The 25,443-nt window shown below is 36.0% G+C and overlaps 1 protein-coding gene across 5 annotated transcripts in view; it reads left to right on the top strand.

Annotated features, from left to right (window-relative positions):
* Window positions 1–25,443, top strand: part of KIDINS220 (kinase D interacting substrate 220) — a 71,542-nt gene that overhangs the window by 15,384 nt on the left and 30,715 nt on the right. For all 5 annotated transcript variants that reach the window (XM_035895353.1, XM_035895352.1, XM_035895351.1 and 2 more), the window contains 13 exons: window positions 828–926; window positions 1,618–1,716; window positions 2,656–2,833; window positions 3,359–3,523; window positions 5,254–5,433; window positions 5,803–5,968; window positions 6,872–7,023; window positions 9,394–9,683; window positions 11,109–11,249; window positions 11,884–12,127; window positions 12,296–12,384; window positions 13,928–14,072; window positions 17,142–17,304. In XM_035895353.1, the coding sequence (XP_035751246.1) occupies window positions 828–926; window positions 1,618–1,716; window positions 2,656–2,833; window positions 3,359–3,523; window positions 5,254–5,433; window positions 5,803–5,968; window positions 6,872–7,023; window positions 9,394–9,683; window positions 11,109–11,249; window positions 11,884–12,127; window positions 12,296–12,384; window positions 13,928–14,072; window positions 17,142–17,304 (2,111 nt within the window). The remainder of the gene's footprint in view (window positions 1–827; window positions 927–1,617; window positions 1,717–2,655; window positions 2,834–3,358; window positions 3,524–5,253; window positions 5,434–5,802; window positions 5,969–6,871; window positions 7,024–9,393; window positions 9,684–11,108; window positions 11,250–11,883; window positions 12,128–12,295; window positions 12,385–13,927; window positions 14,073–17,141; window positions 17,305–25,443) is intronic.

Here is a 25,443-nt window from a genome sequence, read left to right as displayed (position 1 = left end):
GCTGTGTTTTCAGAGTTTTTTCTTAAATGTCTCTACACAAGTGTGCATCAAACAAAGAGTTGTGGTGCAGTCACTAGGCTACATAAAGATTGCAGACATGGAGACTTTCTGGGGTAGCACACATGGCTGGGAAAAAGAAAAGATGACACAAGCAGATTTGCAACTATGAACCATTCCCTCTGGTTCAGTGATACAATGTATGGCTGATCTGTTTTCTGGTACTTTGTGTTCACTTTCGTGTCCATCTACTTTTACAGCTCTCCAGCTTGCATGGGCTGTTTTTAGGCCAGGCAACCAGTTCAACAGTTTTATTAGGTTAAACTGTGAAATTGAGAACAAAATGGAAATCTTTTTAAAGGTCCGGCAGTGGTTAGCACTTCCATGTTCTAATAGGAGAGAAATCTTTTTTTTTTTTTTTTTTTTTTTAAAAAAAAAAAAAAAAGCTGCAGAGAAATGTGGCTTCCATAATAGGGGTAAAAAAAGACAACACTGTAGAAAAAAGCTGTTTTATTTCATTAGAAAACTTGTATACGTGAGTTACAACTGAATACTCACAGTTTTGGAAACTGTTTCAAGACAGGTTAAATCTTTTAATATATTTTGCACAGGTTTTTAAAATAGTGTTCTCTAGCTAGATTTCCATTCCCCCCCCAGATTTCTACTGGTGTGCCAATGGGATTTGGTGGCATTTCCCTTTGCCCTGAACTGTGCTAAAATTTGCTGTATTATGTGCTGTTTTCAGTATGGTGGTTGTACTTTATCTACAGTTTTTGAAATTAATGCAACTGAATGAAAGTACTCAACATTTAACACTCTCTTTTTTTCAGGATAATAAAACTGCTTTATATTGGGCAGTTGAGAAAGGAAATGCTACAATGGTGAGGGATATCTTGCAATGCAACCCTGATACTGAAACATGTACAAAGGTAACTATTAGAATTTTTAATTGGATTGCTTTGTTTAACATCTGTTCTTTTTCTCAACTACTATGTGACATTAAGATCATAATACAAATTCAGTTTTTGTGAAGTGTACTTTGCATGCTGTAAAAAAAAAAAATTCTTCTGAAATACGGAATTTATTTTCAGCAATGGTAATGTCCCCTTTGTTCATAAACATTGCCTACTACTAAAACATGATAAGCAGGGAAAGTGTGGATACTTTACCTCAGTGTCATTGACATGGCCAGCAATAAGGAGGCAGAGATCAGATGCTACTGGAAACCAAGAAAAGAAATTTCTGATATTACTAAGTATGGAAGTGCATTCCCGCATGTGCAGGAATAAAAAAAATAGAGGAGGTAGTGTGTACAGTGGTGAATTATCTCTTCCATGAGTCTCTTTTCAAATATCTTGTATTATATCTGAATCTTGTCTTTCTCTAACACTGTTATTAACAGAAATGTATTTTGTTCTGTGATTCTAATCAATCTAGAATACAGGCTCTGTGATGCCTTTTCCATAACATGCGCTTAAGTGTTGTTACTTGCACAGTAACATATTTAATTAAAAATTTCTCTTAACAAATTAAATCCCAAACTTTTATGCTATCACTAGGTTTTGCTTGGTTTTGGTATTTAGAGAAGATGGTTTTATTAGGCCTACTTTTCCCTTTTAGGATGGAGAAACACCGCTTATAAAGGCAACCAAGATGAGAAATATTGAAATAGTAGAGCTTCTTCTGGATAAAGGAGCTAAGGTTTCTGCTGTAGACAAGGTAAAGGGTATTTGTTTGTTTACTTTAGTATAGTTAGTAATTTTGTAGCGAGGTGTCAAGGCTAATACAGAAAGAGAGCTTCCCATATGCTTAATAGTTAAATAGACCATGATACTTAAATGCTCAGTCTCCTGTATGCTTAAGAATTAAATAGATCAGAATACTTAAATATAAATTAATTCCCACCATTAATTTATTGATTTTTTTGTTGGTATTAAGGTACTTCTAGTAATATGAAAAGAAAAAATTCCAGGTCAGGAATAAAAATATCACAGCTAAGAATACTAATTCTTAATACACTTGAAAAAGAGCATAGAGAGTGGTTGTTATTTGTCACTGATGTTTGGTTTTGATTAATAGATATTAAACTAGGCAATGCCAAGGACAAATACAACGGTTACTGTCCTCTTACACATTTTCTACTTTGACTGTAAACCTTTTAAATACAGGAACATTTATTTGATACTCTTTTAAGCTCTTAGTATTATATTTAGGGCAAATAAGTAATAACGTTGATTTGATGTAATAAGGAAACTTCTGCCAGAAAGCTTTTTGGAGAAGTCTGAGCAGACATCAAAATAATTCTAACAAGCAGCATCTCATGTTCCAGACAAGTCTCTGAATTTGCTAGTAGACACTTGTTTATAAGTAGAGACTACAGTTTTCATGAACCTTAAGATATTACTATAAACGTTTAAGACAGAAGATAGTGCCTTAGATTTAGTATTATAAGAATTGCCTTTTCACATGTCTTTTCTGAAACTTCTGTAATGCTTTTTCGAGGGTAAAAAAACACTTGCTGTAAGGTGTTAATGCTGTTGAGAATACCTTAAGATGTATTTCAAGTAAATAACACATCTGAAATGATGTGGAACATACAGTCTGTTCATAATTTTAGGAATTCACACTAGGTATGACTAGTTTTTCACTTAATTGCAGAAAGGAGATACTCCACTTCATATTGCCATTCGTGGAAGAAGCCGTAAACTTGCTGAATTACTCTTAAGAAATCCGAAAGATGGTAGATTGCTTTATAGACCCAACAAAACAGGAGAAACACCTTACAACATAGACTGTAGTCACCAGAAGAGTATTTTAACACAGATATTTGGAGCCAGTAAGTATATAAGTATTTAATTTTATATTTTTTTAATCACTTGTATATTGAGAATCCAGTTTATTCAATTCTGTATTGAGAAGTGGTAACTGTTTAGTTCTTTTAATGTTGCAACTAATGGGAGAGCTTTAAAAAAATTAGGTGGCAAAAAAATTTCATCCTTCTAAAAGCCTAAAAAAGGTCAATGTACCTTTTATTTTTGAATTTTGACATTGGATACTGTGTGACTTCTGTTGATTGTTTTTCTTTTGCTTAGCTCTTGCTTGTGTAGGAATTAATTTCTTTGACTTGCTTAGGATTTTGTTTGTCTTTTCTGGTAAGCTCTAATGGTTTTGATAATTATACAACATTTATGTGGATGACTTAAAATTCGTTTGAACAAGAATGTCCCAATGATAACAGTTATTATATGGGAGGAATATATATACAAATATAGGTGAACCTGTAAGTATTTTGTATATGAAAATTGTCACATTGAAGAGATTTCCTAAAGCAAAGTTCTGTAATACAGTATTCTTGTTACAGGACACTTGTCTCCCACGGAATCTGACGGTGACATGCTGGGCTACGATCTGTACAGCAGTGCTTTGGCTGACATTCTGAGTGAACCAACCATGCAGCCACCTATCTGTGTAGGCTTATATGCACAATGGGGAAGTGGAAAATCCTTCCTGCTCAAGAAACTGGAAGGTAAAAGTTGATTTAGCCTTTTCTGTACGTTCAAATGTATCGATGAAAAGCATCATACGGGAGTTACTAGGTTTTGTGACAGCCATTGGTCCATGTAATGTTGTATCCAGTCTCTGCTTCTGTAATGAAAGGATTTAAATGCTTTGGTCATTTATACAATGTGAAGACAGTCTTTAAGTGTTGCTGTCTATTGTCCTGTGGGCAGTGAATCTACCCTTTAGGTACTGCTGAAAGTATGGCTGCCGAAATATGCCTTGCTGGGGTGCTTGTGTGTCAAATCAGGTTCAGACTGCTTTTTCTGCAGTATTTATTTGTTGTGCCTCCTGTGTGTCATTTGGGGGGGGGCAGGGTTGAGGCTTAAGAACAAATCCAGGCTCTTAATATTTTTTCTCTGTAATGTGTTTTCTCTGTGTCTGGTTTTCTTCCCCTTTCCCTTATTTACTTTGAGCTTTTTGAACTCTCTGAAATGACAGAGGAAGACAAATGCAGCATATGAAGAGAGTCAATATTTTTCACAGTGGAAATAGGCATCTTATTTACAGTTTTAGCTTTTTCTAACAAAGGATGTTTTTCTGAGATGTTTTGCTATAATTAAAAATACTTTTACCAGTCTTGATGTTTCTTACTTTCTGTGATTTGTATGTTTTTAAAAGCTTCTGTATTAGTTAAAGTGGGTTCTCTATGTTGATTTTGTTTACCTCATGCCCCATGTCATAAACAAAAAGCAGCCTGCATTTTTGACTGTGATGTTTATTGTTTATGAGCTCTTATGTTTTAAAACCACTTTTTAGTATTTTCTTCGTGTTCTTCATTCATCTTTTTATTCTGGATTATTTATTTAATGTTTCTTATTCAATAGATCCTAAATAAGTTTCTTTAGGAATTCCTGTTTTAGTAAATATGAATCAACGAACAGAAATAAATACAGAAACCTTTACATCGTACTGTTTATATCTGACCATTTGAGGAATGTGGTCCAGATTTCAGTGATGGAGGTTTTGGGGGCTTTTTTGGCTGTTGGTTTTTTTGTTGTTGTTGGTTTTGTTTTGGGTTTTTTTTTTTTACAGATATGATGAATTTATTTTTATTGGTGTGATAAAATGTATTTTGAATTTTTGAAGGAGGATAGGAAATAGCCTGGCTTCTAATATGCCTTTAAAAGTAGAAAATCTGCAGGAAACAGGGCAAGTATTACATATTTAAATGGTTTCGTTCATTGCATGGAGGAAAACTTTGGGTTTTGCACTGATGTTTGAAGAAGAATTCAAGCATCGTTGTTTGGGGTTCTTTTGGGGTTTTTTTTTGAGCAATAATAGGAAAAAGTTATACTGTCTAGTGAAAAAGTATTTCATAGAATCATAGAATCATAGAATGTTTAGGGTTGGAAGGGACCACTAGTGGTCATCTAGTCCAACCCCCCTGCAGTGAGCAGGGACACTGCTAACTAGATCAGGTTGCTCAGAGCCCCATCCAACCTGGCCTTGAATGTTCCCAGGGATGGGGCCTCCACTACCTCTCTGGGCAACCCCTTCCAGTGTTTTACCACCCTCATTGTAAAGAATTTCTTCCTTACCTCTAGCCTGAACCTACCCTGTTCTAGTTTAAAACCATTTCCCCTTGTCCTAACACAGCTGGCCCTACTTTCTTTTCAAAGGTGATCATAACACCTTTTTTGCTTTCTGTTCTAGAATAATTTAGCATATTAACTGGTCTTTGTCTTTTTGTTATAGATGAAATGAAGACTTTCGCAGGACAGCAGATTGAACCTCTGTTTCAGTTCTCCTGGCTTATTGTATTCCTCACACTTCTGCTGTGCGGAGGTTTAGGTTTATTGCTTGCTTTCACAGTGGATGCAAAGCTTGGAATAGCAGTGTCACTCAGCTTATTATCGGTTCTCTACATTTTCTTTAGTAAGTCTTATTTTATATGACGTTTGTGAAGGTTTTTATCTGGTTTTGGAATTCAGTATTTTGTAGGCATGCTTTGTGATTCAGAAAAAATACGAGAAGTTTCTGTAGAAAAAAGGACCCCTTTGGACCTTTTCCTTGTGTTTTGCCTGTAATTTGTGAGAGGTCATTCTTGAAAACAAAGAAGAATTTTGTACGATAACTTCATTATGTTACTCTTACCATTCTAATTTTTAGCCATAATTGTTAACAATTCATTCAACTCCTTTTACCCAACTCCATGCCTTATCTGCTCAAACTTCATGGTTCTTTCAGTTCTGAATCCTGACTAAGATATAGCCATAACATCTTTTTAAATTTTTAATATTTTAGCTGTGATTTACTTTGGTGGCCGAAGAGAAGGTGAGAGCTGGAACTGGGCCTGGATGTTAAGTACAAGGTTGGCAAGACACATTGGATATTTAGAGTTGCTTCTCAAACTCATGTTTGTGAACCCACCAGAATTACCAGAGCAGACCACTAAAGCTTTACCTGTCAGGTTAGTTATTGTATTTATTTACTTTTGAATGAATAATTCAGGTTTACTCTGATACTTTTCAAACTGTGTGTATTAATGTGTGTGTTTATCTTCCTATGAAAAGCTGTTGAGGTTCCTGTTTGGAAAACAGTAACCCTAAGAGATCATGTAGTTAAATTTTTCAGTGTGAAGAAGATAGTAGTGTTTTCAAGAAAAACTTTTTGCCAAAGTTGGTGAAAGTTACTGCTTTTTAGTATGGGGGGTTTTGACTATCAAACTAATAAAAATTTAGAACAAACAGTGTAAGAATTTAGTTTTCTGGTGTAGCTTACTGTGTGTTACATTTAAAGCTTGTTTCACTGATTACTTCTGTTAAGGTTTTTCCTTTTCCTTTTCCTTTTCTTTTCTTTTTTCTGTAAGTAGACCGTCAGACTGCTCAAAGCTTCTAGTTTACCTGAAAGCAAGCAAATTTATGCCACGTGTTTTATAGTTCTGTTTACTCCTATTGTTTAGAGACCTGTATTTTAGCCTCATGGTGCTTTTATGCGATCTATTTGAAAATAGCTCAGAATGCAATTTTAAAAATACTTGTCAATATTATGTTTTGGCATTGTAAAGATACTTTTATGTTTTTACAGCTTTCTGAGGTGGTGTTAGTAATGCAATCATTTTTATCTCTTTAAGAAATCAAGTTTTAGGACAGGAAGTGGGGCAAAGAAGAGGTTGATAACAGAAGAAAGAATAAGGAAAAAAATACTGAAATTCCATGTAGAGTTTAAAAAAATTAAGTATTTAAGTATTTTACATTTTGTGCCACTTGAAAAAACTTTTAGCTGCAGAGATGCAGGAAGATTTTTGGTTTGGTTGTCAGAAAATATTTAAAGCTTTCTAAAGTATGCAAAATACATGTTTTTTCTCTTTCAGATTTTTGTTTACAGACTACAATAGACTGTCCAGTGTAGGTGGAGAAACTTCACTGGCTGAAATGATTGCTACCCTCTCTGATGCGTGTGAAAGGGAATTTGGTTTCTTAGCAACAAGGCTATTTCGAGTTTTCAAGACAGAAGATACACAAGGTTTTTATTACCTAAATGACATTTCCGATTATTCCATTTCAATGCACTGTTATCAGGAGTTCTATTTTTCACATCATAAGCTCTTTTTAGAAACTGTTGTAGTCATGCAGAAATTCATACGGAAGGGGAAACTCTTTGTATTGTTTTTGAGAGAAAAATGCCCTGTTTTCTTTGCTCATCTTGGAATATCTTCTGTGAAGTATAGTTTTCAGAATTGGCAATGGAAATTTGTTACATCCTTTTAGATGCAGCATATATTTTTCCATAGCAAGTAAGTCATTTGTGTCTGAGTCAAATAAAGGGAAAGGTAAACCTTTGTGTATTGCTAAGAGAAGTTTCTGTTTAGTGTATTAGATTTTAATTCAGAGCTTTCATGAGTGGCCCCTACTTGTTCTTGGAAATCATAAATGTATAGAACATGTTGGTCCAAAGCCGTAAATTGCTGTGATCAGTGCTGGTAAGATGGGATAAAATACTCCCACTTGATCCAAATGGAATTTTTTGTTCTGTCCTATCTCTAGATTTCTGAAAAAAATATGCAGAACAGAATATGATACTGTGAAGAAAGGGAGTTCTTGAGGGTACCTTTCAATTCACAGAGGACTTCTTTCTACTTTGAGTTCAGTTTCAGTCAATTAATTTTCATTTCATTTTGATCTTGACCACAAAATGAGGAATCCGTTAGATGCTGTCTTCTCTTACAAAATGAAATGTTTAGACTCTCCTGTCTTGCAGAGGGTGAAAAAAAAACATGGTATGTGCTGAATACCACTTACTCTTCATTGTTCTTTCTCAAATTCACTAAATGTTCTTTATGAAAATGATATGTGGAGTTTTTCACCCTTATTTCTATGACAGACGTTCTGCAGTTCTTTTGCTTCACCTCAGTGAAACAGCTTTTATGATGCTGTACTTTCTCCCAAAATTGACTTGAGAATGGCAGTGTAATGCTGGCTTTTTGTCCTTATTTTCAGTAATCATCTTTTCCCATTCATTTGTAATCGTACATTTCTCTTGAATTCATTGGCTCTGTTGCCTTCCTGTGCTCTTCCTAATTATCTAACTGATTATTTAAAAAAGAAATTTCTATTTGATGATCTTGCAGATCTTCTCCTTGTCTTCAGATGTTTGTAGGTCTAGGATCATAGGTTTCTTGTCTCCAGATGTTCATAGAAGTTCTATATGGGTTTCTTTTTAGTCTGCTATATCTTTAATTTTTGTTACATCTGTAAACTCACAGAGAAGCCTATTCAATTGTCATTTTGTCGTTGATGGTTCCGAAGTCTCTTTCTAATCCAGTTCTTAGCTCTTTCTAGCTAGAAGAAGCTTACATTCCTACTTAGAATGTCTGGAACTGAATGTAATTATAACTGAGCTGTTACTCCTCTCTTCTTGCCCCTCACTTCTGTCCTTCTGCATTTCTGTTTCTTCATCCTGCATCACAATCCTGTCAGTCACATATGTCAGTAATGTGATAAACCTTTCCAGATCATACCCCAGTCTAGAATATCATACGTAGGCTGCGTATAAACCTTGGATGCTCTTTCCATGAATTTCCATATTTAAAGTCTAACTTTTCCATTCCAGTTCAAATATTGATTTTTAACTGTCATCATTTTGCATCAGATTGTTACTATGTTCTTTCTTATCAACAAATTTGTACAGGTGATGTGTATCTTCTAGATGTGCACACCACTAGGTGCGTGCAGATCCTAGAGGCAGAAGCTGCTACTTTGGAAAAAAGCTATTTCTTTGATCACTGCTTTAGCTGTGCTAACCTCCAGCTGCAGTATTTCTTTGTCTCTTCCTTATCAATCTAACTGAAGTCGGGAGGTCTATATTCTCTTCTGAGGCCCTTGTGATCTGTCCAAACTTTACATACTGCAGTCTTCCCTTGTTTGCATGTTTTAGCATGCAAGAAAGGATAGTCTCAGGCTCGCATTTTTGACTTAGTTTTCCATTGGCACCATTACTATTAGGTTATGTATCATGTTTCTGTTTAAAACTGAGTAGTTACCATACTGTTTTCCTAGGATTTACTTGCACAAATACACTTTACTGAGAGGTGTCACAAAGGGGATTACACCACTGATACAAAATCTATTTAATAAAGATAATTTCCATCCTGTGTGGATTTCTTGAAACAATGGAAATAAACTGAAGATTAAAGTAATATCTCCTCTTCGTAATTTCCAAGATTTTTGGCAAATTTAGACTATTTTTTTCACATATTGATGTGATGGTAACACTGCAGTAACCTTTTGTGCAAGTTAGTGTTTTATGAGAAGTATGCAAGTTAATAGATTTTGTACTCAGCTGTAATTACATTTTGCATTATTTTTAACATTTTAACAAATACTTGTTTCCTAGGTAAAAAGAAATGGAAGAAAACTTGCTGTCTCCCATCCTTTGTGATTTTCCTGTTCATATTGTCTTGTGTTGTTTCTGCGATTGCCCTGCTGGCGATTTTTAATGTAGAACCAGCCAACATGACAGTGAATGTTATTCTTATATCAGTTACCTGTGTTGTTGGTTTGGCCTTTATCTTGAATTGTCGCACATGGTGGCAAGTGATGGATTCAGTTTTGAATTCTCAAAGGAAACGTCTTCACAATGCTGCTTCCAAGCTTCACAAGTTGAAAAGCGAGGGGTTCATGAAGGTAAGCATTATATCAATTGGCCATTAAAAGCATTGAAATAACACCCCAAACCTATAGCCTTCTCAGGATGGGACACCATTTATTTAAGCAGGCCAAGTTTCACAACATTAGACTGAGCCTTGGTGAGTTTTTACTGAAGGGAATACTTCTGTTCCACTGGTAATTATGCTTAATGTATGAGATCTGTCTGCTCAACCAAGAATTTGGATTAAGTTTTCAGTTTCTAATTCTGGTTTTGCTGGGAGGAAGGTGCTAGGAAAACAATTGTTCTAAATGGTCAGTATTTAGTAAAAGCTTACTTTAGATCATAAGATTAGAAAGAGTGACTTTTAAAATACTCTAAAGGTGAAAAACCAAGCCTAACTTTGGCTGTCTGCAAGAGCTCTCTACTAAGAAAGGAATGATAGCACTGAAAGAACATTCCAAAACAGTTCACATATTTCATAAAAAAAGATAGAAAATACTACTGTTTTGCTGGTTTGTATCTAAACTAATAAAAACCGTACCCATCAGGCTGTCATTGAATATCCTATATGCTCCTATTTGAAAATAAACTTCAGCATCGTGATGGTTACCTCTGCAGATAACAGCTAATACATTGTATAATGATATGTTGTGCAAATATTTTTGTAGCAGAGAAGACCTTATCCATGTCTTGCTACTGTGTTGCTTGACTTGTTTTTTAAGTGGTATTTATCTGGCATAATTTGAGCTGTTTAGGAGTTAAGTTCACCCTTTGCAGTCAAAGGAGAGAAGTGGGTTTCTCTGAAGAGTTATTCATATGACTTGTGTCATTTTTATCTGTGCATTCAAGATTAATCTATTGGTGAATAGATCCAATTTTAATGTCTACCTGTTAGTTGCTGAAATTAGGGCAGGTGAATTCCACCTTTGTTTCTGTATTAAGGGTAGTTGTTAAATTTGTAACTTAATGTTGAGAAACTTAAAACAATCTTCAGATTGCATATCCTGATAGGAATGACTAAACATTAGAGTAATAACATAATTTACTTGGCTGGAAGGCAATAGAAAATTTTAATGTACATTTAATGCAAAGCAATTTTTAAGGATTAGCTGAAGCTACAAATACTCTTTTGCTTACTCTTGAAATACTGATTTGCAGTGTATAAGTATTACTTTTTTAAATAATGTAATGGAATTTAAATAAGGATAGTTTGTTACATTAAAGTGGAATATGGGGTTCTGCTGTACATTTTTGTAGAAATAATAAAAATTATTCCAAATTAAAATTTTGGAAGTGACATTTTAGGACTTTCACTTTGGGTATTTATAAGAGATTATTTTTGTAATCTTATTGAAATATTTTTGGGACAAGTAGCGATCTGCCAAAGGAATGATATGCATTTTTGTGAGTTTTAAGTATTACAGAGATGTCTTTTCCTTCTTTGCTTTTCATTTGTATAGGTTTTGAAATGCGAAGTGGAACTGATGGCCAAAATGGCAAAAACCATTGACAGCTTCACTCAGAACCAGACAAGGCTTGTTGTAATTATTGATGGATTGGATGCTTGTGAACAGGACAAAGTTTTACAGATGCTTGATACTGTGAGTTGGTTCATTTTATATAGATGATCTCTAGATCATCTGGATGGTCTCTTCCATAGATGAGCTCAGATATGTAGTTATTGTATTTTCTGTAGAAAGGCGGCATGTATACAGAGTCTGTGTTGTAGTCTTTTAATGTTTGTGTACATTGGCATAACTGTAATACTAAGAGCAATGGGTTTTAAAAGTTGAAAGTTAAATCCCAGTAAGACTGTACCTGTTAATAGTTGAGAAAAGTTTTGAAATAATCAGATGTAAATTATTGAAAATTAGTATCCTGTTGAAACAAACTGACAATGTTTGGAGAGTTTTTCATACTTTTGAAATACTTTAGACGAAAAATACTTAACTGCTAACTATCTGGGGAGGGGCTAGGACATTACTGCATGATACCTTCTTGGTGATGACTTCCACTGTATCTACTCCTGCTAACAGGTTAAGTATGCTTATTTCTAATTGTAAGTTCCTAACATTAGATCTCTCATAATGAATAAACTGACATCTCCGTACATCTCTTGTCCTCTCAAGTTTATAACGTGAACAGAATGATTATACAATGTTGAGTCAGATGTTCAAATAATCCACAGTTACTATTAATTATTATTAACAAGGTGTACTGTCTACTTTTTTACAGGTACGAGTCTTGTTTTCAAAAGGCCCATTTATTGCTATTTTTGCAAGTGACCCACATATTATTATAAAGGCTATTAACCAGAATCTCAACAGTGTTCTGCGTGATTCAAACATAAATGGACACGATTACATGCGAAACATAGTCCATTTGCCTGTATTTCTGAATAGCCGAGGGCTTAGTAATGCAAAAAAACTGATGGTAGCTTCAACAACCAATGGGGATATTCCTTATACAGATAACACAGGTAAGGTTATGCAGGAGGATGATACGAAAGTTACAAAATCAATGTTCCAAAAATCTGGTTTATGGAATAAACTATTTAAATAATTGGCAGATCATTAGTTTTACTTTATGGATTGGCCAGATGTACATGAATGGAGAAAATGCCTGCCTTTTGTTTTCCTTTCCATAGGATTGCATGAAGAGGTTGACAGGAGAGTGTCTCAGAACAGTCTTGGAGACATGACCAAGCTTGGTAGCAAAACCGCTCTCAATAGGCGGGTGAGAAAGATTTTTAGACTAAATGGAGATACCTTCTTTCTTTTCTGTTCTTTTATTTTTTTCTTTCATGTTTTTAATGATGTCAACTTGGAAGACTTATCAAAGCATTCTTATGAAATGAATATAAATGATCTATGTAGGAAAAGTATGTTCTTAAATCAGTAGATTGATGCTCTATCAAAGAGGAAAGTTTGCTTGCTGTCGTGGTTTAACCTGGCAGGCAGCTAAACACCACACAGCCATTCACTTGCTCCTCACCCCTCAGTGGGATGGGGGAGGGAATCAGGGGAGGAAAAAAAGGTAAGATTTGTAGGTTGAGATAAAAACAGTTTAATAGGACAGAAAGGGAAATAATAATCATAATGATGATGATAAAAGAATATACAAAACAAGTGATGCACAATGCAGTTGATCACCACCTGCCAACTGGTGCACAGCTAGTTCCCCAGCAGCTGCCCCCCAGTCATCTTTTCCCCCAGTTCATATACTGAGCATGTCACATGGTATGGAATATCCCTTTGGTCAGTTTGGCTCAGCTGTCCCGGCTGTGCCCCCTCCCAGTTTCTTGTGCATCTCCAGCCGCCTCAGTCGGTAGAGCATGAGAAGCTGAAAATTCCTTGACTTAATATAAGCACTATTTAGCAACAGCTAAAACATCATTGTGTTATCAACATTACTCTCCTCCTAAATCCAAAATACAGCACTATGCCAGTTACTAGGAACTCTATCCCAGCTGAAACCAGGGCATTGCTCACCAAAGTGTTCTTTTCCACAAATACTTAAATTCAGCTCTCTGTGAATGCTGAGATGCTACAGCAAACTGGTGGTAGCTATGATCTATGTATGTATGTCTTGTTTGGATTTTTGTGCATAAGCCCGGTATCACTTGGTCACAGGATGTTACAACAAGGGTCAGTAATGGAGCAAATCAAGGAATTTAGGATATTAATAGTACTAGACTTTTACTGCAACATGTCCACTACACTTTCTTTTCTGCTTTCTGTTCTGTTTTCCCATCTTTACATATAATCAGAAAGTGGTTGAATAAAAGGTATCTAGGAAGTAGTGAAAAGCAATGCAGAGTCTGAGGATTCTGAGTTTTTTGAGCTGCCGCAAGTAGGGACTTTGGGAGTTTTGTAGCAGAGGAACCTGATGTTCACTTCGATTTTAAAATGTAATTAGTAAATGGATGGCATTAACTTTTTGTAGAGACAGTGGGGAATGATGATGTTGAAATGTTGAAATTAGTAACCTTTTTACAAAATATCACACTGTGTCACTATTTTGCCCTCTCAGAATTGGTATGGAAGTAAAATGTACAACTCTTACCAGTTCTTGGCTTATATGGAAATCATGTTCAACTGTTACATAGCTAAATCAGAATTAAATTCTGGTAAATTTTTTGTATGGTATTTCTTGTCAGCCTCAGAGACATATATTCACAAAGGTTCTAACATTATAATCAAGTAAAACTGAAGTATTTCAAATACATAGAAGTTTTTGATACTAATCAGTATTCCTTGCTTTTTTGTATCATTATCAGGACACTTACCGAAGACGCCAGATGCAACGTACCATTACCCGCCAAATGTCTTTTGATTTGACCAAGCTGTTGGTTACAGAGGATTGGTTCAGTGATATCAGTCCTCAGACCATGAGAAGATTGCTAAATATTGTTTCAGTAACAGGTAAGTGTGGCATGTTTGTGTACAGTAAACAGTATTGTGTTCTAGTTGCTGGTAGTTAGACTTTATAGTGTGTAAACGAAATTTAACAAGTTGGTCCATGTGTTGCTTTTGAAAATCCTTCTGAAGCAAACTCTTCTAGAGTGCAAGCAAAGATTATTGACTATGCAGAATTAAAAAAAAAAAAAGTTTTTTGTTACATTGACTTCAGTTGGGAGGCAAATGATGCTAGTGAAACACTTTTTTTACTATGAGGGTGACTAAGCACTAGCACAGGTGTCCCAGGGAGGTTGTGGAGTCTCCATCCTTGGAGGTATTCAAAAGCCCTCTGGACGCAGTCCTATGCTCTGGGTCGCCCTGCTTGAGCAGGGCAGTTGGACCAGATGACTTCCAGAGGTCTCTTCCAACCTCAGCCATTCTGTGATTCTGTGAAATAAATAATATTAACAGTTTTTACACCTAACTGGAAAATGTCAGGATTCACAGATATGTCAAATGTATTCTCTTTAATGCTTAAAAATATTTTAGTACTATTTAGCATGCATATTTAATATATTAAGTTACATTCTTTAGATAAGATAGGATGCAAACAGGAAGGTTAGTTCAGGAGAACTTCTTGCCACTAGTAAGCAAGGTTATTGGTTCATAAAATAATAAGTAGCATAATGACTGAAGAGACAGTAAACAGTTGTTCTTTTGCCTATGGCTGACTTTAGGAAAGGACAAATAATACTTTTAAATTTGGAATAGCTAGTTGGAAAAATGTTGCATTTACTATACAGCTATTTCTGCTTTTGTTTTGTTTCTTTTCTTCATATCTAATCTTGCATGCAATTGTAGCTTTCCTGTTGACCCATTAGATATCAGTGGAGTCTTTTAGAAGAAGCAGTGCACCTTTGAGCTCTTCCCTAACAAATTGATCCTGGTTACAGCTTCCTGCATTACACTTTAAGGAGAGTCTTGGAAGGTGACATTAATCCTATTCTCTACAGCTCCTGTGCTGTAGAACTCTTCACCTGAATAAAACAGATTAGTTGTTTTTGTGCCTCTTGAACTCTTCTAATCTGTGTTCCTGGTTTTATGATAAAAGATCTCACTAAATGACAAGTATGTGGTACAAATGGAGAACAAAGTGAATATTACTGTTTTGAAGGAAAAGAGTTCTGCTCTTGTTTTTTAGCTATTTCAACAATAATCAAATTATCACAAGCTCTGGGTTATGTTAATGAAAATAGAATCTCTAAAACTTCTGATTTCAGTAAGCCTAATAAAATTTGATTGCTAGGAAGACTACAGTATGATTCTACCAGTAATACTAGCAATAAAAGACTATGTTAAATGACCATTGTCATTTCTAGAAATATGATCTGTGTCTTTCTACAGTAACATTTTAATGCTTCAGGAGAAAATTCTCTTAATTTTCTAACAAGAGCTGAATAATTTGAGAGAATTTTAGGAATTTCACAGATCCAGAAGTATTGCAGTTCCCTGCAGGCATATGAAGGGTGGGTTCAACAGATTCAACATTAAGTTCTGCATCAAGTGGTTGTAGCCATATTGCCTGCACTGGGTGCAGTTTGGAAATTAGCCTATCTCTATTGCACAGCTCATAGCTGGAGCTAAGAAACCTGCTGCAACCATCTCAGGTCTCACTTAGGGTGTTCACTTTATGAATAGATGCACGGTGTAATAATACAGGCCAAAACTGAATTGATTCCTCCTGATCCATTTGATACTGCTGTAGCAGGTTTCTGCAACCAATGCTGCAGCCACTGCCTAAGTTAGCATTGCATTTGGGAGAACTTATTTCCAGCATGTCACAAGTACGTGAAACTGGTTCAGGTCTGGTGCAGTGCCGAGGTGGTTCTCTCAGTGGGAAGTATGATACAAGGACACAGTTATTTGTCTCTGAGCTGAGGTTCAGCTCTGTCAAACCAACCTGGGTAATGTAGAGGGGTTGGCTGTCGCTGCAGTTCCATTCCAGTGCTTGTGTAGTTTGGATTGGCCTAACTTACCTTTACTCAGGTTATGAAGAAATACATGTAAATGCTATTATAAATTAAGTAAAATAACCCATGTCTTATTTTCTATTCCATTAACTTAATGCTAGTATAATTAATATAAGAGTGTTAATATGTCATTTTCCCCATTTTCCTCTGCTTTTTCCCTTTTTAATGATCATTCATATGTGACAACAGACCTAAAATTCTGAGCTAATCTTTTAAATAAATGTGCAGTCTCTTGGCATGGTCATTGCAATTTCTAGCATGAAATGTCTGATTTTGGCACATTAAAGTGCAGATGTGAAAGTATAACAAAATCACAAACTGTTAGTTGTAAAAAGAACCAAACAAACCCCTGCAAGAACACTTCTAGTGTACTGTAATCTGTGGTTATGTATGATGATTTCATGAATAGCGTCATGAGCAGAGCCTTCAGGGTGTAAGTTTTACGTCGTCACCAGTGTTAATGCAATTCTAGAAAACTTGATAAAACTTGAAATGCATAAACTTGTAGCATTAAATTTTTCTGGTTTTTTTTAATTAACTTTATAATTCATACCTAGCCTTATTAACTTAAAACCGTCTTGTTTATAGTTTTGAATTTTGCTTTATTGGCTATTGAAGATGGCAGTTGTATGCTTAACTTTTTTTGACCATATTTCATATGCGAATGCACAGATGATCTTTCACAGTATTAGCATGATTTTTTGTGTTTAGATTGAGAAATTAATGCTGTGTGAAATTCAAATGAAAGTTTTGTTAAAGTAACTTAAAATTCACCTATAAGGGGATGATAGTAATTAGCGTTTAACCTGGGACTGAAGTTGACAGTTTTGGAGAGTCTTGTGTTCTGACCAATATTTACAAGGATTTTTATTAGGTTGTCAAAGAATATTTTTAGGTGCAACCTGGGATGATTTTGAACTTACTGAGCTAAATATATAATACCAGGAAGTTCACAGCTCAGGTTAAAAGACTTAAGTAGCTGTTACTTCGAGGAAAAAAAAAGTTATCTTTCAAAAGGGAAAAAAATCCCCTGTGTTTCTTCCCTCCTTCCCTGTTATATTAGGTCGTTTATTGAGAGCTAATCAGATCACATTCAGTTGGGATAGACTGGCTAGTTGGATCAATCTCACAGAGCAGTGGCCGTATAGAACATCGTGGCTCATACTGCATCTTGAAGAGACTGAAGGTGTTCCAGATCAGCTGACTTTAAAAACAATCTATGAGAGGTAGGTGTTATTCTGGTAATGATATGCACTTTCAGTGATTAAAATAGTGATCATTATTAATGATTATTAGAATAACATGGCTTTCAAACAGCTACCAAGGTGTAATCTAAAATACCCACAATCTTACTCTCTTCTGTTAACTTCTGGAAACTTGTAAATTACTTTCATTGCTATTTAATGTACCACATATGAATGTGTGCTTTGTATTTAAAACAAAGAGAATTATACTGGAATTCTTTCACAGAAACTGTGCTTCTGTCTCTTGATATAATTTTCATCTCTACCTTGGCCAAGCTAATTGTTTTTTTTCCCTAGTTAGAAACCTGAACCAAGCTTTGCAAAAGCTGCCTTTACTGGTAAAGATGTCTGAAGATTTGGTGCTTAGCAAGTGTGCTTGAGGCTATGGCAGTGTTAAGTTAATGGTTGGACTCCATGATCTTAAAGGTCTTTTCCAACCTAAACAATTCTACGACAAGGCTGAGGATTGAAGATAGGCAAAGAGGGGAAGTAGTAGACTGGAGTGGCTTCAGCTTAGGGGCTTGTTGCTGAAATATCAAACTTCAGAGGTAAATAAGTGCATGATTAGAAAACACTTTCCTCTAGAGAATGGATCCGGTTTCTGTGTTTTGCATTTCCTCTGTGAGTGTAAGATACCTGCGAAATCATAGATAAAGTAATGGGAACCCACCTCTCCATTGTGGGTTCACACGGCTCGTGTCACAAATGTTTATGTGTTCAGGTAAGTACAGTAATTCAGAATCATTAGGGATTCCCTCTCCTGTCATGCTTTCCAGTACTCTTGCTGTGGATATTTCTAACTTATCTTAATTTAGATGTGCCATATGGCATGTTTCATAATTTTGTATTTTCAGTATTTATCCAACAAACTCATTACAGTCTTTTGGTTATTAGCATCGACAGTAATAAATCACTTTGGAGTGATCAAAGTCCAAAGCTATCTTCAAGACATAACAGTGTTTGTTTTCTGAGAAATCAAAGGAGGTATTAGAGACCTGAATTGTTCTCATAAATGGGTACTAGTTCTGGGATAAAGTAACGTTAAATCTGTAGTAAACCAGTGTGAGGAGAAAGAAAGGACAGTCACAATTGAATGTGAATGACTTATTTGGGTTCTGGATTATTTGTTGTTAGTACAAACACTTGAACTGTTGATATACAGTGCCAACTGGAGTGTGTCAGGGTTTATTAGTTCATGTGTGGAAGAGATTCATGACTCCTGCTATGCTGTTTTGCTTCTTGCTATGCATGTTGTGTTTGGAGGTAACATAGCCACTTGAGGAAAGTGCCAATTCATAATTGACAGTTATAAATGTATAAATAAATTTATAGTGTATAAATCTAGGATCCGTAATGTGAAAAAACGGTGAAGAACCCTGTACCATATATTGGAAAAGGGAAGGTGATGATCTTAAGTAAAGCTGTTTGTATTCTACCTGCAACACCAGGAAAACGAGGAAAAGGAAAAGAGGACCAACATTCAGGATTGTCTCTTTAGCAAAAAATACCAACAGGATTATTTCATATGAAAATGATAAAGCTATAAGCCTGAGTTTCTTTCATTACTTAACCATAAAAAAAGAGGGTTCGTAATAACAACATTGCTGCATGCTCAGGAAGAGAGTCAATGTCTCTCTCAGCCACTTCTGTAAGGAACTAAATGTGTAACTCTACTGATGTAGTGACAAAGGTGAGATTTCGTCTGTGTGGTGAATTGGGTGATCATCTTTACTGTATGCTGAATATGAGAAGGTCAGTGAACTCTTCTCTGGGATTATCTAATGCTCTAAAAATTCTGTTTTATCCAGAATAATCCTTTCTGTGTCATTGTTACTGTTTTTATTTACAACTGTTGGAAATCACTTGGTTTGAATATTTGTTTCTGTATCGGTTCAGGATATTTACTTTAGTTCTTCTTTTAAAACTTCAGTTTCTGTTTTCTAAGGTTTTCTAGTTTATAAAGCAGCTTTCCCATTTGGAGTCTCACGAATAGATACCAGATTTTACTACTTTTATAGCTTCTGTTCCTGTACTGAGTCTGTGTTACTTCTTCCTTGCCTTTTATTCTGCAAGGATTTTTTAAAAAATATTTTGGTACTTTAGCAAGAATATAATTTCCCTAGTATTGAATAGTTTGTCACAAACTACTTTTTATTGTGACAGTGCAAATTCTTCTTTGGTTTCGCTGCATTTCTGAATTCTTAAATGTCTGGGGAGATGGGTCTGCTTGGACATCTCCCTTGGGTGAAAGGAATCTTGCAGGTTCTGTTAATTGTAGGAGTTCCACACTCAGTCACATTCTCCGTATAAGAAGAATGCTTTGATATTACAGTTACTTTCCCAACTTTTAAAATACCATGTGTCAAAAAGCTTGTGAATCACCAGGATTCCACTGCAGTGAGAACTCTCCATTGCCTTCCTCTCAGCTGCTGACTCCGCAGGGCAGAGGGTTCGCACAACAGATTGATCTGTTACACGTATTGTCAGCTGAAGAGTTATAGATGAGAATTTGTGTGTGCACTGAGGGTGTGACAAGTGGTAGTAACAACTATGTTGTTTTACTGCTGTATCTTTCGAGGCAGATGATAACCAGCTCTTTACTATCCGTACAGCTGCTGCAGGAAGCGTGATTTGGTGCAGGTCGAATGCGGTACCTGGGTGTTTCGAGGTGCTGTGCCGGCAGGTGGCACTAGCAGAATGGCTGACTGTCTGGCGTAGCTCTGACAGCTTCTGTTCACTTGTTTGTCTTAGCATATTCTGCATTCATATTTACTGTTAGTGATCTTTTTCACTAGATGTTTTGTGTTTCAGTTATTTCAAAGAATAAGCAGTACTTTCACAGCATAGACAAAAGTGTAGTAAAATGAAAGTAATCAAGTAGTCAAGCATTAAGAAATTAAAGAATAAAAATAGTCTGCAATTAATTCCCCTCTGTGTATGTATTATGATATATGGTTTATATGTTCATATGCTATTTTCCCCCCATAAGAATCCTGTCTTGTTATGTCCAGAATTTAATTTTGCAAACTGTATACACAGGCTATGTAGTAAAGGGGAGGGCTGCTTTCTGTCACATCTCCGTGCTACCTGTTGTAGTTGAAAAGAATGCCATAGGAAAACTAAACTAAGAAAACTGAAAGCTGCTGTAGAACTATTCATCAAAGTTTGCATGATGCTGGACTAGTCACCTCTAGCAAACCTTTCACCTGGACAGTATTGGTGCCTCTGTTGGGGGGTGGTATATATAGCTTATGGTTCTGTAGGCTGATGTTAGTAAGTGCTCGGTGTTCACAGCTATATCTGAAGCTAGTGGGAGCTCTGCTTTCAGTAGGTGGAGTACTCTGAAAGAAACTGGATATCTCTATCAGGTTACTAAATAAATATACCTATATCTCTGCTTCAATTTGTTATTAAAAACAGAAAAAGCTAACTAACATATTCTTACTGTGAAGGATTGTTGGGGAAAGTAAATTTGCGAGTGCTTTTCCATAGATACTCTGATGAATATAAAAGACTATATTGATGAGTATGAAATCAGTTCTGTCAGGAGCAGTGTATCCTTACTGTATTGTACTATGCAGAGATGGGAAAACCTATTGAATGGCAACATTTTCCAGGGTCTTTAAAAAACAAACAAGCAAACAAAAAAATCCCCAAAAAACCAACCAAAACCCCAAAAAACCAAAATTAGACTTCAGTTTGTGGCACAGACACACCTCTTTATGGATTGGAATCACTTAGACTTTTCTCTTAGTAACAGGTAGAAACACTATGTTGTAATTCTGCCATAGAGGGGAACAAGCCTATGCTTTGTAATTGTGACAAATTCTGAAAATAAAAAATGCTTAGTCTGCATTGTTGGCATTCAGTCCAGATTTTGGAGAAAAATGTTTTTACTCTTTTTGTTTCCTTAAACTGACTTGCTGTATCATCTCACTTCTATCCTCTCACTTCCAGCCTCTCTCTTTGCTGGTCTGGATCTCTGCTTGGTTTAGCTTTCCAGTTGGTATACTTATTAGTATCGGTATTTACTCCTTTAGTTTATGTGTTGCCTTTTCAAGTCATCTCGCGTCATCAGGATTTTCATGTAGTCTCTCTCCTTGCCAGGTAAATCTCCTAATTCTGATTTCTTGTCTATTCTGTTCTCCTTCCCCTTGCATTTTTAGGTTGTTCTGCGGTCAAACCCATTATTGTCATTACCTGCTTCTCCATCCTGGTCTACTTTAATTATTTTTACCGTCTTGTTTATAATTGTGACATACAGTTAATATTCCTCTACATTTATGTTGTGCTGCATTCTCCTCTGTGTTGCTGTAAAGAGTCTTCCTAATGTCAGTTTTGTGTAATGCCAAAATGGTTTGCAGAAGTTGCAAAAAGCAAATTTTTAAAGCCCTGAAGTGGAATAAAATACGTGGGCTTTCTGTAAATGAAGTTGTAAGAGAATTAAGTTGTCAGATTAAAGCAAGTTTCTGTTGCATGTTTGCAACAGATACTTCTCAGACTTGTAAATTAGCCAGCTATGGGAATGTGCTCTCTTGTGAAGACTAAAGGAAATGTCCGTGACACCAGAATGAATGTCAGTGCCAGATCTAAATCAATGATATACTGGGAAAAGTCACTGTGGCTTTTGTAGAGAGATGATGTGTTTCAAGAATCTGAATTCTCAACAGTCAATGAACATGTGAAGAAGACAATGTAATATTTTGAAATTTAAGAATTTTTAAGCAAGATCTTGATCTAAGAACATTTAAATGTATTAAAATTTAAGGTAATAACAGGCAAGATTGCCTCAGGAAAACAGAAGAAGGAAGTGAAAGATAGGAATAAGTCTCGTGAGAAATTTGCAGGTAAAGTTTCCAAAGGTAGTACTTGCACTCTTTGAGGGAGAAGATGCAATGTGGGGGTACAACCAGGACAGCTGTTTCACAGAGGGTTGTAGAAGTACCTATGAGTAAATTGCAGATCAAAATCATTGTGGATATAGGTATCATAACACACTGGAAAAAAAATGTCATTTTATAATCCTGCTAATGTAGTAATGGGCTGTAAATCTGCATTGAGGAAACTCACTCACAAATCATAGCTGATTTCTCTGAAAGAAGAATGTTCAGTGCTCAGCGACAGTCAGAAAATGAAACTGTATTTAAGAGTTATTAGCAAAGCAATGGAAAGAAGGAAGCTCTTGTATTATACAAATCTGTGACGTATCTTAAATTCTAAACACTATGAGATTCTAGTCATTACATTTCAAAGAAGGTCGTACCAAAGTAGAAAAGGTATTAAAGAGGATGAGGAGACCCCTATTCTCACTTCAAATTTTGCTGTGAATATCATTACTATCCTATTTCCCATGCAGTGGGGAGCCCCACTTTTGCTTGAATACTTTCTCCTCTCTTTTTTGATTCTCAAGTCTTCCTCAGTCTAAGACACTTGAGTCATTTATTTCTTTTCCCCCAAGGCCGTAGTTTTTCATTTCAGTTTGAGGCTCTGAGTTTTAGTCATCTTAGTTTCTTGATATTTTCTACTGCTTCAGGCTGTAGATGGCAGTGATTTGATATTGCTACCTTGTTGATTAAAAATCATGCTATTAAAGCTGATTGTATGAGAGGGAATGTCTTCTCAGTCCCTTTCCTCATTAAGTTTACTCACTAAATGAGATAATCTGCTGAACATATTTTATGTGTTTATAACCTTCGTATCATGACAGAAACCAAAGTCTCCAGTACTTTGTCTATTGGAAGGTGTTCCTAGAATTCACTAAAGTAATTTTGTAACCTTCTTGCCTGTAGGCTTTTGTCCTTCTGAAGACTGAAGGTGTTAGAAGGAGAGTCTCTGCATCTCTGAGCTAACCAGCTCTCTTGTAGATGTGGCAGATTTACCAGTCTGTCACGTCTTGAAGCTGTTAGTAGCTGGACTGTCTTTGCTGATGATCTGTTCCATGTTTTAAGGTTTATACAGTTGAAAGTGTGTATATATGATGTATATGGCATGTGTATGCCCCTTAAGTTCAAGAATACAATTCAGAAGATGACTGACTAAACTTGTAAACACTTGAAAGACTATGAATTTTTACCCCCAAAGCTCCTGCAACGTCTACAGTTCTGCTAGTGTGAATGCCCAGAACTGCTAATACAAGGGCTAAGTTGAGTCTCATGGTGCTTACCTTGCATTTAGAGCCTGTTCAGGATCCTTGAGAGTCAGTAGCTGAAGTCCATAAAAAGCCTGGACAAATAAATATGGTTTGAGCATGTTTGCAGCAGGAGGAAAAGATTCGTTTTGGCACAAAACACAGCAGCAAAGGCTACTTTAATCTGAAGATAGATGTGTTATAATTAGTTATACCAAGTGCTAGGGTGGGCTGTATGATAAGTTGCTGGAACCTTCTGGTCCTGGTGAGCATGGTGAATTGTCCAGGCAGGTGTGGGCCCTGTAGTAAACTTCCATTTGGCCTGTGAAATGAAAATGCAGGGAACACACTGCAGGCTACCAGAACCATTTAATGACCTACCTGTTATGGAAGGCCCCCTGGAGGAAAAAAAAAAAAGGTCAGTGTAAAATTATGAGAATTTCCTCATGGTCATGTCTGGATACCATTGAGGTAGAACATTCACCCAGGGATTTGGTAGACCCATGGTAAGTATTGTCCTCTCTCTCATGGGGTTAGGCTCTAGATTCCATATCTTTCTGAATATAATTCTAGCCATTACCTGGTGGAGCTGTGAGAAGCGTCAGGCTGGTTTATGTAGGGACATAGTCCTAAACCAGACCATGACTCGCTGTCTCAGTGCTCAGATACTCACTGGGGAGAGGAGAGCAAGTGCTTGTCCCCAGAACTGAATTTACAATTTGTTTAATGATCCAGAATTCAGGTATTCACACAACCACCAGCTTCTTACTGGCTGGTTTTGATGTTACTCTGCTTGTCATGCTTGATGTCATGAGGGGCAGTCCTACCTGTCATTCTTTGCCCAGGCTTTGTTCAAACTGGGGTATTAAGACAGGGCTTATCCGTTCTTTGTGAGGATATCACCAAATAGTTGATGGTCCCTGAATTTTTGTGATATGGCTATTCTTATATATTCATTCAAAATAGTAGAACATGAGAGCTTGGCTCAGGATAGAAGAAGCTATCTTGAGCCATCTGTTCAGATTAGGATCTGCACCCTTACTTAATCTCCTTGAAAACATGCTTTTTGGGAAGCTGAAGGAAACTATGGAAATCAAGAATCTTAAATCTTTGCTTTTGAAAAAAGATATATATCTTCCAGGATGAGAAAATGGTTGTGCTTTCCTCAGAGTTGTAAGTAAACATTAATTAAAACTTAGCAACATATAATTCATCCATCACTTGGGCTTAATTTAACCTCTGCAATAAAGTATTCATGCACATATGTATGCATGCCTACCTATGATGGACGTCAAATTGAATGGCAAAACGATGTGCCAAAGCAGAACACACCGAATTTAGAAGAATAACATAATAACTTTTTTATTCAGGATTCTCTTGGGTGGGGCGGGGGGTGACACTAAAGGGTCTAAGCCAGCCATAGTTGGGTTTTTTTACTTTTTTAATGCTTTTGCAACTCTTGCACCATTCTAAGGTATAATTTGTGGAAGACATCTGCTCTGTCTGATTTATCAATAATGGAAAGCGTCAGTGTTTCTTCATTTCTTCAGTTCTAGATGTTGTGTTTCCAGTTTCAGCACTGGTATATGATTTTGCTTGCTTTTTTCCCAGTCTTTTTACTGATGTTACCCCATTTTGGAAGTAACCACAGAAATCATTATCTCTGGTAAGGGTAACCAGAGGAATACTTAATTTCAGGTTACTAGGTAACTCATCTGTTTCTCTTTTTTTTCCTTTTTTCTTTAGATTAAACTGGTAAAAACTAATTTAGTTATAAGTGGAGCAGCAGTTGATTACTGTAGGTTTCAAGTTCTATAGCGTGGCTTCATGGGTGCTATGTTTTACTGATAAGTTCACATCTTTTGTGTGATATGTCCATGTGAATCAAATTAGGAAATCACTTAGGCAGGTTAAAACATTTTTTTGTTTCACATACAGTTGAATATTTCTACTTCATTGTTTACTACTTCAATTTAAGAAAGTGTATTTACAGC

Source organism: Egretta garzetta, unplaced genomic scaffold (genome assembly GCF_000687185.1).
Source record: "Egretta garzetta isolate BGI_Z169 unplaced genomic scaffold, ASM68718v1 scaffold15, whole genome shotgun sequence".
NCBI lineage: Eukaryota > Metazoa > Chordata > Aves > Pelecaniformes > Ardeidae > Egretta > Egretta garzetta.
The sequence above is the reverse complement of the archived record's forward strand: the minus strand, read 5'-3'. Positions and strand labels throughout refer to the sequence as shown.